The sequence below is a fragment of the Gopherus flavomarginatus genome, chromosome 12 (genome assembly GCF_025201925.1).
Source record: "Gopherus flavomarginatus isolate rGopFla2 chromosome 12, rGopFla2.mat.asm, whole genome shotgun sequence".
Classification (NCBI taxonomy): domain Eukaryota; kingdom Metazoa; phylum Chordata; order Testudines; family Testudinidae; genus Gopherus; species Gopherus flavomarginatus.
The window spans coordinates 8,209,312-8,226,973 of NC_066628.1; the positions used below are offsets into that span (position 1 = coordinate 8,209,312).

At 43.2% G+C, this 17,662-nt stretch overlaps 4 protein-coding genes across 4 annotated transcripts in view; 3 read left to right on the forward strand and 1 right to left on the reverse strand.

The window, feature by feature from the left end:
* The window catches only part of LOC127033316 (E3 ubiquitin-protein ligase TRIM39-like), a 227,224-nt gene that overhangs the window by 174,473 nt on the left and 35,089 nt on the right, over positions 1 to 17,662 (forward strand). The gene's annotated exons all lie outside the window — the stretch shown is intronic.
* Positions 1 to 17,662, reverse strand: part of LOC127033353 (zinc finger protein RFP-like) — a 161,094-nt gene that overhangs the window by 48,428 nt on the left and 95,004 nt on the right. The window lies entirely within an intron of this gene.
* LOC127033291 (butyrophilin subfamily 1 member A1-like) overlaps positions 1 to 17,662 on the forward strand; it is a 65,489-nt gene that overhangs the window by 31,319 nt on the left and 16,508 nt on the right. The gene's annotated exons all lie outside the window — the stretch shown is intronic.
* Positions 8,170 to 15,455, forward strand: LOC127033347 (butyrophilin subfamily 2 member A1-like). The gene is made up of 3 exons (XM_050921375.1): positions 8,170 to 8,285; positions 13,699 to 14,046; positions 15,147 to 15,455. The coding sequence occupies exons 1-3, from the start codon at positions 8,186 to 8,188 to the stop codon at positions 15,434 to 15,436; spliced, it is 738 nt and encodes a 245-aa protein (XP_050777332.1). The 5' UTR covers positions 8,170 to 8,185; the 3' UTR covers positions 15,437 to 15,455.

Sequence of the window (17,662 nt, forward strand, 5' to 3'; positions counted from 1 at the left end):
GAATTGTAGGACTGGAAGGGATCTTGAGAGGTCATATTGTCCAGTCCACTGCATTCGTGACAGGATCAAACATTATCTAGACCATCCCTGACAGGTGTTTGCCTAACCTGCTTTTAAAAATCTGCACTGATGGAGATTCCACAACATGCTTAGGCAATTTATTCCAGTGCTTAGCCACTCTGGCAGTTAGGAAGCTTTTCCTAATGTCCAACCTAAACCTCCCTTGCTGTAATTTAAGCCCATTCTTTCTCGTCCTATCCTCACAGGTGAAGGAGAACGATTTTTCTCTCTCCTCCTTGTAACAATCTTTTAGGTTCTTGAAAACAGTTATCATGTTCCCTCTCAGTCTTCTCTTTTCCAGACTAAACAAACCCAATTTTTTCAAACTTCTCTCATAGGTCATGTTTTCTAGACCTTTAATAATTTTTATTGCTCTTCTCTGGACTTTCTCCAATTTGTTCACATCATTCCTGAAATGTGGCACCCAGAACTGGACACAATACTCCAGTTGAGGCCTAATCAGCACGGAGTAGAGCAGAAGAATTACTTCTTGTGTCTTGCTTACAACACTCCTGCTAATACAGCCCAGAATGAGGTTTGCTTTTTTTGCAACAGTGTTACACTGTTGACTCATATTTAGCTTGTGGTCCACTATGATCCCCAGATCCCTTTCCGCAGTACTCCTTCCTAGGCAGTCATTTCCCATTTTGTATGTGTGCAACTGATTGTTCTTTCCTAAGTGGAGTCTTTGCATTTGTCCTCATTGAATTTTCATCCTATTTACTTCAGACCATTTCTCCAGTTTGTCCAGATCATTTTGAATTTTAATCCTATCCCCCAAAGCACTAGCAACCCCTTCCAGCTTGGTATTGTCTGCAAACTTTATAAGTGTACTCTCTGTGCCATTATCTAAATCATTGATGAAGATATTGAACAGAACCAGACCCAGAACTAATCCCTGTGGGACCTCACTCATTATGTCCTTCCAGCATGACTGTGAACCATTGATAACTGCTCTCTGGGAATGGTTTTTCAACCAGTTTTGCACCCATATTATAGTAGCTCCATCTAGGTTGCATTTCCCTAGTTTGTTTATGAGTATGTGATGTGAGACAGTATCAAAAACTTTACTAAAGTCAAGATATACCACGTCGACCACTTCCCTCCTATCCACAAGGCTTGTTACTCTGTCAAAGAAAGCTATCAGGTTGGTTTGACTTCATTTGTTCTTGGCAAATCCATGCAAACTGATTGCTTAATTATTTGCTCCATTATCTTTCTGGATACAGAAGTTAAGGTGACTGGTCTGTAATTCCCTGGATTGTCCTTATTTCCCTTTTTATAGATTGGCACTTTTTTGCCCTTTTCCAGTCTTCTGGAATCTCTCCCATCTTCCATGAGTTTTCGAGGATAATTGCTAATGGCTCAGATTTCTCCTCAGTCAGCTCCTTGAGTATTCTAGGATGCATTTCATCAGGGCCTGGTGACTTGAAGACATGTAATTTGTCTAAGTAATTTTTAACTTGTTCTTTCCCTATTTTGCTTCTGATCCCACCTCATTTTCACTGGCATTCACTATGTTAGACATCCAATCACCACCAACCTTCTTGGTGAAAACCAGAACGAAGGCATCATTTAGCACTTCTGCTATTCCCACACTTTCTATTATTATTTCGTTCCATTGAGTAACAGGCCTATCCTGTCCTTGGTCTTCTTCTTGCTTCTAAAGTGTTTGTAGAATGTTACTCTTTATGTCTCTAGCTAGTTTGATTTCATTTTGTATCTTGGCCTCTAATTTTGCCCCTATATACTTGTGTTATTTGTTGATATTCATCCTTTGTAATTTGACCTAGTTTGCACTTTTTGTAGGACTCTTCTTTGATTTTTAGATCATTGGAGATCTCCTGGTTAAACCAGAGTGGCCTCTTGCCATACTTCCTATCTTTCCTATGCAGTAGTATAGTTTGCTCTTGTACCCGTAGTAATATCTCTTTGAAAAACTGCCAACTCGATTGAATTGGTTTTCCCCTTAGACTTGCTTCCCATGGGATCTTACCACCAATTCCCTAAGTTTGCTAAAGTCTGTCTGTCAAGGCTGATTCCCCACTCTGGCACTTTGAGTGCAGAAGGTGAGGGCCCGCAAGGATTCTAAAGATCGAAACTATAATAAAGAACAATATCATCAGACATATAGATGAACATAATTTGTTGAGGAAGATTCAACATGGTTTTAGTAAAGGGAAATCATGCCTCACCAATCTACTAGAATTCTTTCAGGGGATCAACAATCATGTGGACCGAGGAGATCCAGTGGATATAGTATTCGTAGATTTTCAAAAACCCTTTGACAAGGTCCTCACCAAAGGCTCTTATGCAAAGTAAGCTGCCACGGGATAAGAGGGAAGGTGCTTTCATGGATTGGTAACTGGTTAAAAGATAGAAAACAAAGAGTAGGTATAAATGGTCAGTTTTCAGAAAGGAGAGCGGTAAATAGTGGAGTCCCTCAGGGGTCTGTTCTGGGACCCGTCCTATTCAACATGTTCATAAGTGATCTGGAAAAAGAGGCAAACAATGAGATGGCAAAATTTGCAGCTGATATAAAATTACTAAAGATAGTTAAGACCCAGACAGACTGCGAAGAATTACAAAAAGATCTCTCAAAACTGGGTGATTGGGCAACAAAATGGCAGATTAAATTTAATGTTGATAAATGCAAAGTAATGCACATTGAAAAGCATAATCCCAACTATCCACTCAACATTCAGCGGCAGTCAAAAAACCGAACAGAATGCTGGAAATAATTAAGAAAGGGATAGATAATAGGACAGAAGATATCATGTTGCCTCTATATAAATCCATGGTACACCCACATCTTGAATACCGCATGCAGATGTGTTTGCCCCATCTCATAAAAGATATATTGGAATTGGAAAAGGTTCAGAAAAGGGCAACAAAAATGATTAGGGGCATGGAATGGCTTCCATATGAGGAGAGATTAATAAGACTGGGACTTGTCAGCTTGGAAAATATATGGCTAAGTGGAGATATGATTGAGGTCTATAAAATCATGACTGGTGTAGAGAAAGTAGATAAGGAAGTGTTGTTTACTACTTCTCATAACACAAGGTCACCAAATGAAATTAATAGGCAGCAGGTTTAAAACAAACAAAAGGAAGTATTTCTTCACACAATGCAGAGTCAACCTGTGAAACTCCTTGCCAGAGGATGTTGTGAAGACCAAGACCATAACAGGGTTCAAAAAGGAACTAGATAGGTTCATGGAGGACAGATCCATCGATGGCTATTAGCCAGGATGGGCAGGGATGGTGTCCTTAGCCTCTGTTTGCCAGAAGCTGGGAATGAGTGACAGCGGATGGATCACTTGATGATTACCTGTTCTGTTCATTCCCTCTGGGGAACCTGGCACTGGCCACTGTCAGAAGACAGGATACTGGGCTAGATGGACCTTTGGTCTGACCCAGTAGGGCCATTCTTATGTTTTTATTAATACTGGCCGTCCAGGCTTGTATTAAACTCCCAAGATGACAGCTTTCCTCTGACCTTGGATGGGTAGATGCTGCCATCACCCAATTGCAAAATCCCCTTTGAGAATCCAGGAAGGCACACTTGGGAATTCCTTCCTGTGGGGCACTCTCAAGCCCTTTCACCCTTCTGCCAGGGAAGAGCTGAGAAAGAAAACAAAGGAAATCATCCGTTGCCACCAGCTAATTAAACAACATGTGTACAAACCTCTTAGGACACAAAATCCAATCCTGTTCTTAAAAAAGGTAAATTTTATTAAAAACAACAGAAAAGAAAATGCATTTGAAATTCAGGCTGTTGCTAGATTTTAAAAAAGTCACGTACAAAAATTCAGCATAAAAAATAACTTTCTTGAGGTCCAGCTTAAAGGTTACAAGCAAAACAAAAGCATTTGGGGTTAGCACAGAGAAGTCAACAAGCCATAAAGAAATAAACAGAGACAAACCTAATCATGTCTTCCTAGACATTTCCTGATCTACTAGGGTGTTAAATGAGTAGTTTCTAGGTTTGATTTGATGATTTTTCATATCTGGCTCAAAGCTTTCTATAATATAGTTCCAGCCCTGTCTCTGCTCTCTGGGAGAACAACACAGGCAGACAAAGGGGAAGATTTTTTCCAATTTTAAAAAGTTCTAGCCTTCCCATTGGCTCTCTTGGTCAAGTGCCCACTCCCTTCCTTTACCTATGGACTTTTTAACTCTTTACAGGTAAAGCAAGTTGAGAACAGCTACTAACAGTGGTTTTATAGCTAACTTGCTGGCAGAGTGTTACGTAAAAGGGAGGTTCCCCCCCCACCCCCATCCACCCACCCCCCAGGCTGGCCCACAACATTTTGGCACCTGAGACAGGGAGCTCAAATGATGCCACCAAAACTTTGAAATGTCTCAATTCTGCCTTCTTCCTGTTCTACTCCTCTCATGGTACTGCTCTGCTACATGCCCCAATAAAGAAGAACTAACAACTTAAAATGCCTTGTTTAAAAGTTTAAAGTAACATTTAACTTTCAAATGCCTGAACAGCAAATGTAACTTTTCTTGTCTGCATAGAAAACACTGGCATTTTTATCTGTTTGAATAATCAAAGTGATGCTTTTCGTGCCTTTTTGGCTGCAAAGATTTGAACTGCTTCCTGCAAAAAGTCCACAGTCTGGGCCAGCTCATGTTCCGTTGAAATGGTTGCAAGGCCGACTAGCCATTCCTGTGTCATTGTGGAGCGTAGATGGGTTTTTATTAACTTCAGCTTGGAGAAGCTGCGTTCTCCACTGACAACTGTTACAGGAAGTGTTAGAAGTATGAGCAAAGCAACAAAAGCATTTGGAAAGAGAGTGGTCATCTTATTTGTGCACATTTATTCCAGAACAACCTTTGGAGTTGATCCTCCTGAAATGTATCTTGAAAGGGCTTTCAGTTCATCACCTAAATCACTCCCATCAATATTGCGCATGTCATCATGTTTCAACACTGTCTCTAGTGCCCTTCACTGCTAGTGTAGGTCTTCTTCAGGTATAGTGAGGAGTTTTGGAATATCATTCAACATCCCAAATATACTGCTGTGTTCCTTGAGCTGCATAAAACGTTCTTCAACTGACTGTATTGCACAATCTAGCACCTGGTTAAAGAATTCAACTTTGAATTGTTGTTTGGGGTCTCTTATGGGATTATCCCGTGCCTCATAATCAAAATGTCTTCTTCTTCGGTGTCTCTTGTATTTTTGAATGGGTGGGAAAATAGCTTCAGTGTGAAATTCCTCTGCCAGCTTCTGTGCACTCTTCAGAACGTTTTGAAACCCCTCATCTGACCAGTAAGACTGTAGGTATGACTTTACTTTGTCCAGTTGTTCCATTGCTCCAGATCTATCAAGGTCAACACCATGGAGTCTCTTGCTTACAACATTTATTTCACACAGTATGTCATTCCACAACACTAAGCCACAGAAATTTGAAGTTATATATGTTTCTGGTGATTCCATTTCCCTCTGCCACTGTTCTCCCACAAACAGTTCCTGTCATAGCATTATCCACCATAATGGCAACTATGGCATTATCTATCTTCCCAATTTGGTGTTTGATAGTCTTTATCGCCTCCACTTGACTTTCCCATCGTGTGGCACTCAGCGGTTTCAGTCTCAGAGAGGATGTTCCCAGATGTTGCTTCGTTGCCATTGATGAGTTGATGCAGAGAAAAATACATAGATGCTTTGACTTACATTAAAAAATTCAGCAGCCTCGCAAGAAGCTGATGCTGCATCACTGACCACCAAGTTCAATGAATGAGAACTGCATGGGACAAAAAAATCTCGAGGGTTTAACTCTCCGATCCATGTTTGCACTCCTCTGTTCTTTCCTCTCATGTTGGCACCATTATCGTAGCCCTGACCTCTCATGTCAGCTCTCGCAATTCCCATATCTTCCAGCTTTTTAAGAAGCACATTTGTCATACCAGCTCCTGTAGTATCCTCAATGTCAATAAATTCTAGAAAATGTTCTCTGACAGTCACCATTGCAGGGACATTTTCACTAGGTTCTGTTGTTGTTATAAAACACACCATTAAAGTCATTTGTTCCGTATGGCTGATGTCAGATGTGCAGTCCAGAATACCAGAGTAATATCTTGCTGATTTCAGATCTGTCACAATCTTCTGTTTGACTTTTGTTGCCAGTAACTGTGTGATCTCCTTTTGAATTGTTTTTCCAAGGTAGTGGTGTGTGTACATTTCTTGGGTGGTGACTCTTCTTAGATGCTCCAGGAGTACAGCATCAAACTCAGCCACCAGCGCCACAATTTTAAGGAAGTTTCCATTGTTTGGCACATACAGCTGATATGAAGTGCCATGTAGTGCTAGATTTTGGGTAGCAGGCATTCTCACAATGGCAATGAGCCTTTTCAGAACATTATGCCAGTAAAGAGACTCTGATGCAATCTTCTCTTGATGCTGATCATCTATGGTGGCCTTTAACCTTAGCCTCATCTCAAGCTCGTTCCATTTATGGAATGGTCTCTGGTGATTTGCTGCCTTCTCATGGCACGCCAGATTTCTAGCCAGATTTTTCCAGTCCTTTGTTCCTTTAGAACCCAATGTGGCTGGAATATTAGACTGGAAGAGTTTGCAACAAAAACAGTATGCAGCATTCTGGGGTTTTGAGTACATAAGCCATGGCCTTTCCACTTTGTCACCATTGTGGATTTCACACCTGTAATGTGTTGGATGGAAACTTCTATTTTCATTGTCTTTGGGGAACATGAAGTTTTTCACTTGCTGTGGCCCATGCAGTACAAGGAAGTCCCTCAGGCTACTACTCAAGTGAGTCCACAGTCTTGGATCATCTAGACTTAAGGAATTAAACTCACCAGCACACTCTTCTCTGATCTACACTTTTCTTCAGGACTCTGCATGGTTCCATCCATTTGAGATGGAGATATGGATGCTGCAGTAGCTGCCAGATCACCTGCACTCTGACCAACTGGAAGATCAAGCATCTCCTCACCACTCACATCCTCACTGGGGCCAGAAGGCTCAGCGTGAACATTTGTGTCTATGTATCTCAGGAAAGCTCCAACCTGCTTAGATAGAAAAGCTTCCTTTGCTTTCTGTCTTTTTCTGAATGCTGCCCCAAAGGGGCGTTTTCTTCTTTCACTCATGGCTGCTGTTCTGTGCCAGCTAGAGTGGCTCTCAACACTCAGCTGAAGGGGACAAATAAGCAGGCTGGTAGCAGGGCCTGAGTGAGGGAAAATATCATCATCTTAAGGGCCTAACTGGCTCCTACTACTTCAGTTAACTGCCTGTTCTCCTCAGATGGGTTCAGGGAAGCAGCAGGAAACAGGAAGCTCCCTGAGAAGCTGGTGTTAATCAGTCCAGGCTCCTGAGGATGTTAGAGAGATACATAAGAGGCTTTTCCTCCTCTCTCTCCCTGCAGCTCCTGCTGCTTTCTGTTATTCCCTCTCAGCTTTTCTCCTGCCTGCCTGTTATGTTTCTTGTGCCCTTCTTCCTCCCGCACTGCACTCCACCATCTCTGTGCATTTAGAGCAGAGAGAACACATATGGACCAGCAGCAGACACAATTTTCTACACTCTGGGTCCTAGTGGTGCCCACTCCCCCCTCCCCTGTCTGGCATCTGAGGCGGCCGCCTCAGTTCGCTTCATGGTAAGGCCAGCCCTGGCCCCCCGCCCCTCCGCCTTCATTTATCACATTGCCTTCTTGAAATCCATTATTGTTATTTTTCTGTTGTCCCTCCTACCATTCCTTAGAATCATGCACTCTGTCATTTCATGATCTCTTCCACCAAATCTGCCTTCCACTTTCAAATTCTCAACCAGTTTCTCCCTATTTGTCAGAATCAAATCTAGAACCACCTCCCCCTTTGTAGCTTTCTCCACCTTCTGAAATAAAAAATTGTCTCCAATACAGTCCAAGATCTTGTTGGATAATCTATGCCCTGCTATGTTATTTTCCCAACATATGTCTGGGTAGTTGAAGTCCCCCATCATCACCAAATCCTGTGCTTAGGATGATTTTGTTAGTTGTTTAACAAAAATGTTTGATTTTAATGTTTGACTTTAATCATTTAATGTTAATCAGTGTTATGCTCACTGTGATAAGACTTTTCCTCCTTCTTCCTGTTGTCTAGATCAAGTTACAGTGAAAATGAAGATTCTCTCATTCTGCCACGGCTCCAGAGCCAGCTCCCCTCTCCCTGGTTTTATTGTTTTCTTCTTTACTTGTTATGTTCACAAGATGGAATCAGGTAGGAATCCGCACTGTGTCTGCTGTCTCTTAGAGGATTTATTTAGCCCCCTGAAGTGTCTTGACAACACGCTTCACTCAAAGTCAACGTAACTACTCACAGTGTGTAAACTTAACCACACTGCAAGATCAGCACCTTCTTCCTTCAATTTTTGCCCTTGTAAGCAGAGTCAGAACAGGTTCTACCTTGACATCTGGTGGTGAGCTATGGAAGAGGACTTCTGGGGCTGATCTCATTTTCATGGGCACACCCACCCTCTCTAGCATGATGGGACTGCTGGGCCAAATGGTCACTTTGGCTGCTGTGGGATCCCCAATCTCATAGACTCATAGACTCATAGGTCAGAAGGGACCAATCTGATCATCTAGTCTGACCTCCTGCACAAGGCAGGCCACAGAACCCCACCCATCCAATTTTATAACAACCCCTATCTCAGGACTGAGTTATTGAAATCCTCAAAAATGGTTTGAAGACCTCAAGCTGCAGAGAAACCACCAGCAAGCGACCCGTGCCCCACGCTGCAGGGGAAGGTGAAAAACCTCCAGGGCACCTGCCAATCCGCCCTGGAGGAAAATTCCTTCCCGACCCCAAATATGGCGATCAGCTAAACCCTGAGCATGTGGGCAAGAGTCACCAGCTAGCACCCAAGAAGGAATTCTCTGCAGCAACTCAGTACCCATCGCATCCAACATCTCCCCGCAGACCATTGAGCAGACCTGTCTGGTGGTAATTCAAGATCAATTGCCCAAATTAACGATCCTATCATAACATCCCCTCCGTATACTTATCAAGCTTTGTCTTAAAGCCAGGAAAGTCTTTTGCCCCTACTACTTCCTTCGGAAGGCTATTCCAGAACTTCAGTCCCCTAATGGTCAGAAACCTTCGTCTAATTTCAAGTCTAAACTTCCTAATATCCAGTTTATACCCATTCGTCCTCGTGACTACATTAGTACTAAACTTAAATAATTCCTCTCCCTCCCTAACGTTAACCCCCTTGATATATTTATACAGAGCGAGCATATCCTCCCTCAGCCTTCTTTTGGCCAGGCTAAACAAGCCAAGCTCTTTGAGTCTCCTTTCATAAGGCAGTTTTTCCATTCCTCGGATCATCCTTGTAGCCCGTCTCTGAACCTGTTCCAGTTTGAATTCATCCTTCTTGAACATGGGACACCAGAACTGCACACAGTATTCCAGATGGGGTCTCACCAACGCCTTATATAACGGTACTAACACCTCCTTATCCTTGCAGGAAATACCCCGCCTGATGCATCCCAAAATCGCATTTGCTTTTTTAACAGCCGTATCACATTGGCGACTCATAGTCATCCTGCTATCAACCAGTACCCCAAGGTCCTTCTCCTCCTCCGTCGCTTCCAACTGATGCGCCCCCAACGTATATCCAAAACTTTTATTATTAATTCCTAAATGCATGACCTTGCACTTTTCACTATTGTATTTCATCCTATTTCTATTACTCCAGTTTACAAGGTGGTTCAGATCTTCCTGAATAGTATCCCTGTCCTTCTCCGTGTTAGCAATACCCCCCAGCTTTGTGTCATCCGCAAACTTTATTAGCACATTCCCGCTCTTTGTGCCAAGGTCAGTAATAAAAAGGTTAAATAAGATCGGTCCCAAAACCGATCCTTGAGGGACTCCACTGGTGACTTCCTTCCAGCCTGACAGTTCACCTTTCAATACGACCCTCTGGAGTCTCCCCTTTAACCAGTTCCTTATCCACCTTACAACTTTCATATTCATCCCCATCTTTTCCAATTTAACTAACAGCTCCCTGTGCGGAACCGTGTCGAACGCCTTACTGAAATCTAGGTAAATTATATCTACCGCATTTCCTTTATCTAAGTAATCCGTCACCTTCTCAAAGAAGGAGATCAGATTGGTTTGGCACGATCTACCTTTAGTAAATCCGTGTTGCAATTCGTCACAATTACCATTGACCTCTATGTCCTTAACTACTTTCTCCCTCAAAATTTTTTCCAAGACCTTACATACTACAGACGTCAAGCTAACAGGCCTATAATTACCCGGATCACTCTTATTCCCTTTCTTAAAAATAGGAACTACATTAGCAATCCTCCAGTCATATGGCACAACCCCCGAGTTTATCGATTGCTTAAAAATTCTCGCTAACGGGCTCGCAATTTCACGCGCCAGTTCCTTTAATATCCTCGGATGGAGATTGTCCGGGCCCTCCGACTTCGTCCCATCGAGCTGTTCAAGTACGGCCTCTACCTCAGTTGCGGTAATATCCACTTCCATATCCACATTCCCGTTTATCATCCCTCCATCATCGCAAGGTTCCTCACTAGTCTTATTAAAAACTGAGGCAAAGTACTTGTTTAGATGTTGGGCCATGCCTAGGTTATCCTTAACCTCCATTCCATCCTCAGTGTATAGCGGCCCCACTTCTTCTTTCTTTGTTTTCTTCTTATTTATGTGGCTGTAGAACCTTTTACTATTGGTTTTGATTCCCTTTGCAAGTTCCAGTTCAATGTGGCTTTTAGCCTTCCTCACTTTATCCCTACATGTTCTGACCTCAGCAAGGTAGCTTTCCTTACTGATCCTGCCTTCCTTCCACTCCCTGTAAGCTTTCTGCTTTTGTCTAATCCCCTCTCTGAGTTGCTTGCTCATCCAGTTTGGCCTACAACTCCTGCCCATGGTTTTTTTCCCCTTTCTCGGGATGCAGGCTTCCGACAGTCTCCGCAGCTGTGCCTTAAAGTAATTCCAGGCCTCCTCCACATTTAAATCCACTAATTCCTCCGTCCAATCCACTTCCCTAACTAATTTCCTTAACTCTTTAAAATTAGCCCTCGAGAAGTCAAAAACCCTAATCCCAGATCTACATTTGTTTATCCTTCCATCTAGTTTGAACTGAATCAGCTCATGATCACTCGAACCAAGGTTGTCCCCTACCACCATTTCTTCTATGAGGTCCTCACTGCTCACCAACACCAAATCTAAAATGGCATCCCCTCTTGTAGGTGCTTCAACTACTTGATGAAGAAATCCATCCGCTATCACATCCAGAAAAATCTGACCCCTATTATTCTTGCAAGTACTCGTCCTCCAGTCTATATCCGGGAAGTTGAAGTCCCCCATAATCACACATTTCCCCTTTGTGTTTACTTCATTAAAGACATTAAAGAGGTCTCTATCCATATCCCAATCCGATCCCGGTGGTCTGTAGCACACCCCAAGCACTATCTCAGGGGAAGCTCTAGTTGCTTTTTTACCCAGTGTGATTTTTGCCCAGACAGACTGTCTTATCCATTCCATCGCTTCTTATTTCGCTACATTTAATTTCATCATTGATGTACAAGGCTACTCCACCACCTTTGCCTTTCTTCCTGTCTTTTCTAAACAGCACAGTCTCTTTGTTATTGGGGCAAGAGTAGTAAAGTGTTGTTATCTTGGTTATGTGAATCAAGGACAGTAGAACTGTACTTGGCATTTTATGATGGAGGGACTCACCCTCACCTTAGTAGCACTCACTAGACAAGGGACATGGGTTCCAAAACCCAGTGAATTGGGAGATGTTGGGGATGGGCAGTTGTACATGGCAGTGTGGGAAGGGGGTATGGACCAACTGGGTTGTGGACAGGTCTTTAGGTACATGGTTTATGTTTCTGAACCCTAGTTGTGATGTTTTCCCAGTTTAATGCTTTGTCATTTACCTCATGTTATTAAAGATTTTTACTAGACTGAGATTCTGGTTGCAAGAGGGGAAGTATTGCTTCTTTGAGGGGCCCAAGGGTGTGTGTGTAATTTTCCCAAGTCACTGGGTGGGGGCTTGAGCTGGTTTTGCATTGTATTGTTGAAAGGGAAGCCCTATGTACTGAATCTGCTCCTTGGTGCTGTCAGCTCGCCCTGATAGAAGGGTTACACCCTGATTGTGTTGCTGCTGGGTTATTTTATTTGCTCCTGGGATAGTGCTCAGGTCTGTTTTTTCACACAAGTATTTTTAAAAGATTGTCAAGGATGCCCAAGCATTGGGTGGACACTTATTGAAGTATTTAATAATAACAATAATAAATAATAAAAGCCAATAACTTAGTGGGTTTCAGATGTAGAAAAGATCAGAGCCATCGTCTGAGACTAATCTGCACAAAAACAGAAGAACCAGAATACATTGATGTCATGTGACTTTTTTAATTGCATCTGTTCGCTAATACATATATGTTAGGTGTAGTATCCGCCATATTATTAGGCATTATATGAATGGTAGTCCTATAATATACATTAGAGAGAGAGAGAGTGTTGGGCAGTTAACTGAATGTATTATGCTCTTCCCACAATTCTGTTCCCCAATATCAAATATCCCACAACTCTATAAATCTGACATTAGTGTTCACAATAGAAAATAGGAAGCGTATCAAAGCCATGAAAGGTGTGTCCTAGCACGGGTTGCGATGTACCTCTACACCCACCTGGTTTGGAATGTGGTGTCCAAAAGAGAGTTAATGAAGGTACCAAACAACAAGTTAAGAAACTGGTGGGTTGGATTTTAGGTGATGTATAGAGTGCTTTTTCACTTGTAAACTATCATGCTATAAGTGGGTTTGGGGTGTATTTTTCAAGCACACCTTCTGTGTAAGGTGAGCACACTGCAAGGTAAGAATTGCTTTACAGGAGGAAGATATGGATGTCTCCTTTTCGTAGTGTAATGTTTTGTCTGTAGGCAATCATTTTCTCTGTTTGGTTATATGGTCTCTTGAGCATGTGAAATATTGAACCATAATAGTCCAACAATTGGCTGGAGCAATAGACCTATGTCTCAGGAACACTTTGGTGAAAGAACACCAAATATGGGCCACTAACCCTACACTTGTTCCTACTGAGGACCTGCAAATTTGATGGCAGTGACAGTAAGCACGTCAATTTGATATCACTTAGAAAAACAACCTGTTGAATGGTCAGCTTGTCTCAGCTATACAACGAGCATGTCCATTCCCAGCTCTCTGCCTCAGTTTCTCTGATGTGTGACTCTGCCATGGACTGAACACATCTGTCTTCAGCTTCCCATTCTGTGTCAGCACTGTGTGCCTCTGTCATGCACTGAACCTACCAATTCTCAGCTCCCCACTGTGTCCAGTGCTCTGTGCCTGGGCCATGCGCTAAACTTGTCTGTTATCAGCTCCATGCCCCATCTCAGTGCTGTGTACCTGTGCCACACACTGAGGCTGAGTGTTCTTATCACAGAGCCCCAGTCCTGCTGCCCATGAGCGCTGCTCTCTCTTAAACATTCAGGCTGAAATGTTCCATGCCAGGTGTCTGTCTCTGGCTGAACTTTTTGGAAAGTTTGTGTGAAACGGAAGCTGTTGGACGTGTCCTTCATATCAGATTCCCTCTTTCCTCTGAGCTGCTTTTCTTGTTGTTGTCCTGGTGCATTTTCCAGCAAAGTTCACAGTGATTGGACCCCATGACCCTGTCACTGCCATCCTGGGTCAGGAAACTGTGTTACCCTGTCATCTATCCCTGCGGATGAGCGCTGCAAACATGGAGGTGAGATGGTTCCGATCTCAGTTTGTATCCTTTGTGCACCTGTACCGTGATGGGAAGGATCAGAATGAAAAGCAGATGCCAGAGTATCAGGGAAGAACAGAGCTTTTAAAAGCTGGACTCACAGATGGAAACATTCCCTTGAGGATTCTCAATATCAGACAGTCTGATGAAGGACAATACGTGTGTTTTGTTCAAGACGACACTTTTTATGAAGAAACTGTATTGGAACTGCAGGTAGCAGGTCAGTAGCTTGTGTAAGTTTTAACTGTGTGTGGGCTGCAGGCTTTATTCCTTCCTGTTACAACAACTGTGATTCTCTACTTGTGATATATTTTACAATAATGCAGTGTATCTAAGTTTCATCAAACAGCCCCTTTCATACTAGAGAAAATATGCTGGAAACTTTCCCAACATGTATTAAAAACATTTTCAGGATGTCCAAGGTCCTTTCTTGCCCAGTCTTGATTAACTCCCAAAGAGATCTTTAGTGAAGAGGGAAAGGACTTCTGGATACACATGGCCTGCCACTTGCACTGCAGTCATTTCTAGGATGTGTGGCTAAAGTGGGAATGACAGATGTTTATGGCCTTCTTATGCGTTCACTGTTGGTTGTTACTTAGGAGAGTAGCCTTCTTATTTGCTGAGACTATATAATGGTTATGGTGAGGATGGGGAGTTACATATTTACCACTTTTAGTCAATATTCATAACTCCACGTACAAAAATGATACATGCATACAAATAGGATGACCATTCTCAGCAAATCATAACTTTTCCATTGACACCTTACATGACACATCTTGTATAAGATAAAACATGATTATATCATAATCATATCATAATCATATTACTATGGTGAATGTGGAGTGCAGAATGCCACAGTGGGGAGGGAAAATTATGTATTTACCACTCTTAGACAAAACTCAGCATTTCTCCCCTGCTTCTTTGACACTGTAACCATGACACCAGTTAGATATTTTTTTAAAGAAACATATTTATCTAATGCACTAATGATCATATTTTGAAAAAGTTCAGATCCAATTCAGGTACCTAAATGAAGTGGTCATATCTCTAAAAGTGCTCATTACCCAGTTGCACCTGTGTTGAGATGAAAATATCTCTTACTGACTCAGTGAAATTATTGTAATTATTTGTTCACATTTTTGTGCGTCCATGAGCACTGGGATTTCAGAGATTCCAGGATTAATTTATGCTTTCTACTGACTACCCTGCATGAATTAGTGCTTTCTAGTGTGAGTAAGGGATCCACAAACTGTCCCTCATCCCTTCTGCTTTGTAAATTAATTTATGGAATTAACACCTTTGTGTATTTCCCCTTAGGTCTGGGCTCTGCTCCTCTCATCTCTATTGAGGGTCACGAGGATGGAGGGATCCGAGTGGTTTGTCAGTCATCTGGTTGGTACCCAGAGCCTGTGGTGCTATGGAGAGATCTCAGTGGGCGACATTTACCATCACTCTCTGAAACAAAATCCCGAGGCGATAACAACCTGTTTGGAATAGAAACTGCTCTCATTGTGAAAAAACATTCAAACCAAAACTTGTCTTGTTGCATCAGGAACACCGTTCTCAATCAAGAAAAGGAATCAGCAGTTTATATAGCAGGTGAGTAACCATCCAAATTCCACACTGAACTCATCACCACCAGAACAAAACAAAACAGGAAAACAAGAACTGAAACATCTGTGGTGGATATTTCATAATCCACATACAAACACAGAAGATGGGAGGCTGGTATCTTTATGGGATCACAGTTTAGGCAATTTGATTTCCTTAATTGGGATTATTCAGAAAATGAAGGTTTTGGATTTCATGTAAATTTAATGTTAAGTCTGACTTCCTTGATATTCTAGCATGCACGCACGCATGCATATACAAACACACACACACACAAATCTTCCAGCATTTTTTAAAGAAACTTTCCCTTAATCCACTGACACAATATGTTCCTGCAAACTTAACTTCACCTTAATGATTTTTTGAATGTGGTAAATTTTGTACTATGGCTTCTTTATGATCTTGTCGCTGAACCACCTCATTGTTCATTACTTGTTGTGTGAAATGTCACCTAAGTCATGTTATGTTGTTTCTACTCACGTTCAATGGGACTTGTGCTCCTTACGTTACTTTGATCCAGATCCACAAAGGGACTTATTTTACTCTAGTGTAGTGGTGTAGCAGTCATCCCTCCCACTCTGGACTGGAGGGAGGCCACACCGCCTCACTCTACTGTCGGGATTGCTGCCTAGTGTCAGAGGAAATTAGCGAACAGATATTTGCATCCCAACCAGTCTAACAGGGCTGAACCCCAAATAGTCAACGGGTTCCAGCCCTTAGGCAGGAACAGGGCCTTCCTGGAATCCCTATGCTCTGGCCCTTAAGCAGGGGCAGAGCAAACCCAGTAGTCAATTAGCTCTGAGCCTTGAGGCAGGAGTAGAGCAGACACCGTAGTCAGTCAGCTCTGGCCCTCAGGTAGGGGCAGAGCAGACCCAGTAGTGGGGCATCCCAGCTCCAGTACAGGTCACTTAACCGGGAGAGCATAGGCTACCACCTCACGAGTGGATGGCAGGGGTGGGCAGGCCCATCTGACTCCACCAGGCCCCAACCCAGGGGCCTAACAGTGGTGGAGTATTCTGTCACTGGGTCAGTGGGGAATCCATCTGCAACACACCGACCATGCATCAGGCAGTGCTACAGCCAGACTGAATTCGGTTGTTCCTGGGCCACTTCCTACTCTCCCCTCAGGGTGTACCGGGACCATCTCCAGGGTGTACCTGGACCATTTCCTGGGGGTAGGTGGCCAGCGGCAAGCAGGATGTCTCTGGGCTCAGCAATAGAGTCAGCAGCCTGGAGTGAGCAGGAAACATCTGTCTCCTTCCACAGGCCCCGGCGCTGCCCCAACTTCACCCCCTCCTTGCCCCTATTGGTCCCTTCCCCAAATCCCTGCCCCAGCCCTACCTCCTTACCCAAGTGCACTGCGTTCCCCCTCCTCCGCCCTCCCCCCAGGTTTGCCAAGCAAATCAGCTGTTTCATGGCAGATGTGCTGGGAGGAAGGGGGGAAAAGTAGGATCCGGCAGTGCACTCAGAAGAGGAAGTGGAGGCAGAGATGAGCAGGGGTGGGGGGGCAGGTTGGGGAGCTGCCGATGGGTGCAGAGCATCCACCAATTTTTCCCCTATGTCTCCCTCAGTGTCTTGGCCCCAGCTGAGCTAGAGGCTCTGTCTTTTATATGTCCTATTATGTTTATGCCTTCCAATGGAAGGAGTATGGCAGGTCTGGTTCCACCCAGCTGGGCACAGAGGGTGGTTCCTCCTGCTCTGGGTTGGAGGGAGGCCACACCCCCTCACTACATCTTATCTACACACAAAAGTTGCACTAATTGACAATTTAGTTCATCAGTGCCACTTGCTTGGGTGAACACTCATATAAGTTTCAGAGTGCCATACAGAGATTTAGCTTCAGTCAGTTCCTTACCAACTGAAGCTAAATGGAGATAGGGCACTTATTAAGCTGATTTATGATTTAAGGTTTTGTGCATTAATTTATTGAAATAGGTGCAACCCTCATAAGCTGTCAACCCTTGAACCAATTTAAGGATGGCCACATGAGAGAATCTGACAAAGTCCCTCACCAAAGGCTCTTATGTCATGGGATAAGAGGGAAGATCCTCACATGGATTGAGAACTGGTTAAAAGACAGGGAACAAAGGGTAGGAATAAATGATAAATTTTCAGAATGGAGAGGGGTAACTAGTGGTGTTCCCCAAGGGTCAGTCCTCGGACCAATCCTATTCAATTTATTCATAAATAATCTGGAGAAAGGGGTAAACAGTGAGGTGGCA

Coding starts and splice junctions, on each gene's coding strand:
- LOC127033347 (XM_050921375.1), top strand. CDS start 8,186: ATGAAGATTCTCTCATTCTGCCACGGCTCCAGAGCCAGCTCCCCTCTC. Junction 8,286..13,698: donor TGTTCACAAGATGGAATCAG/GTAGGAATCCGC, acceptor TGCATTTTCCAG/CAAAGTTCACAGTGATTGGA. Junction 14,047..15,146: donor ATTGGAACTGCAGGTAGCAG/GTCAGTAGCTTG, acceptor ATTTCCCCTTAG/GTCTGGGCTCTGCTCCTCTC.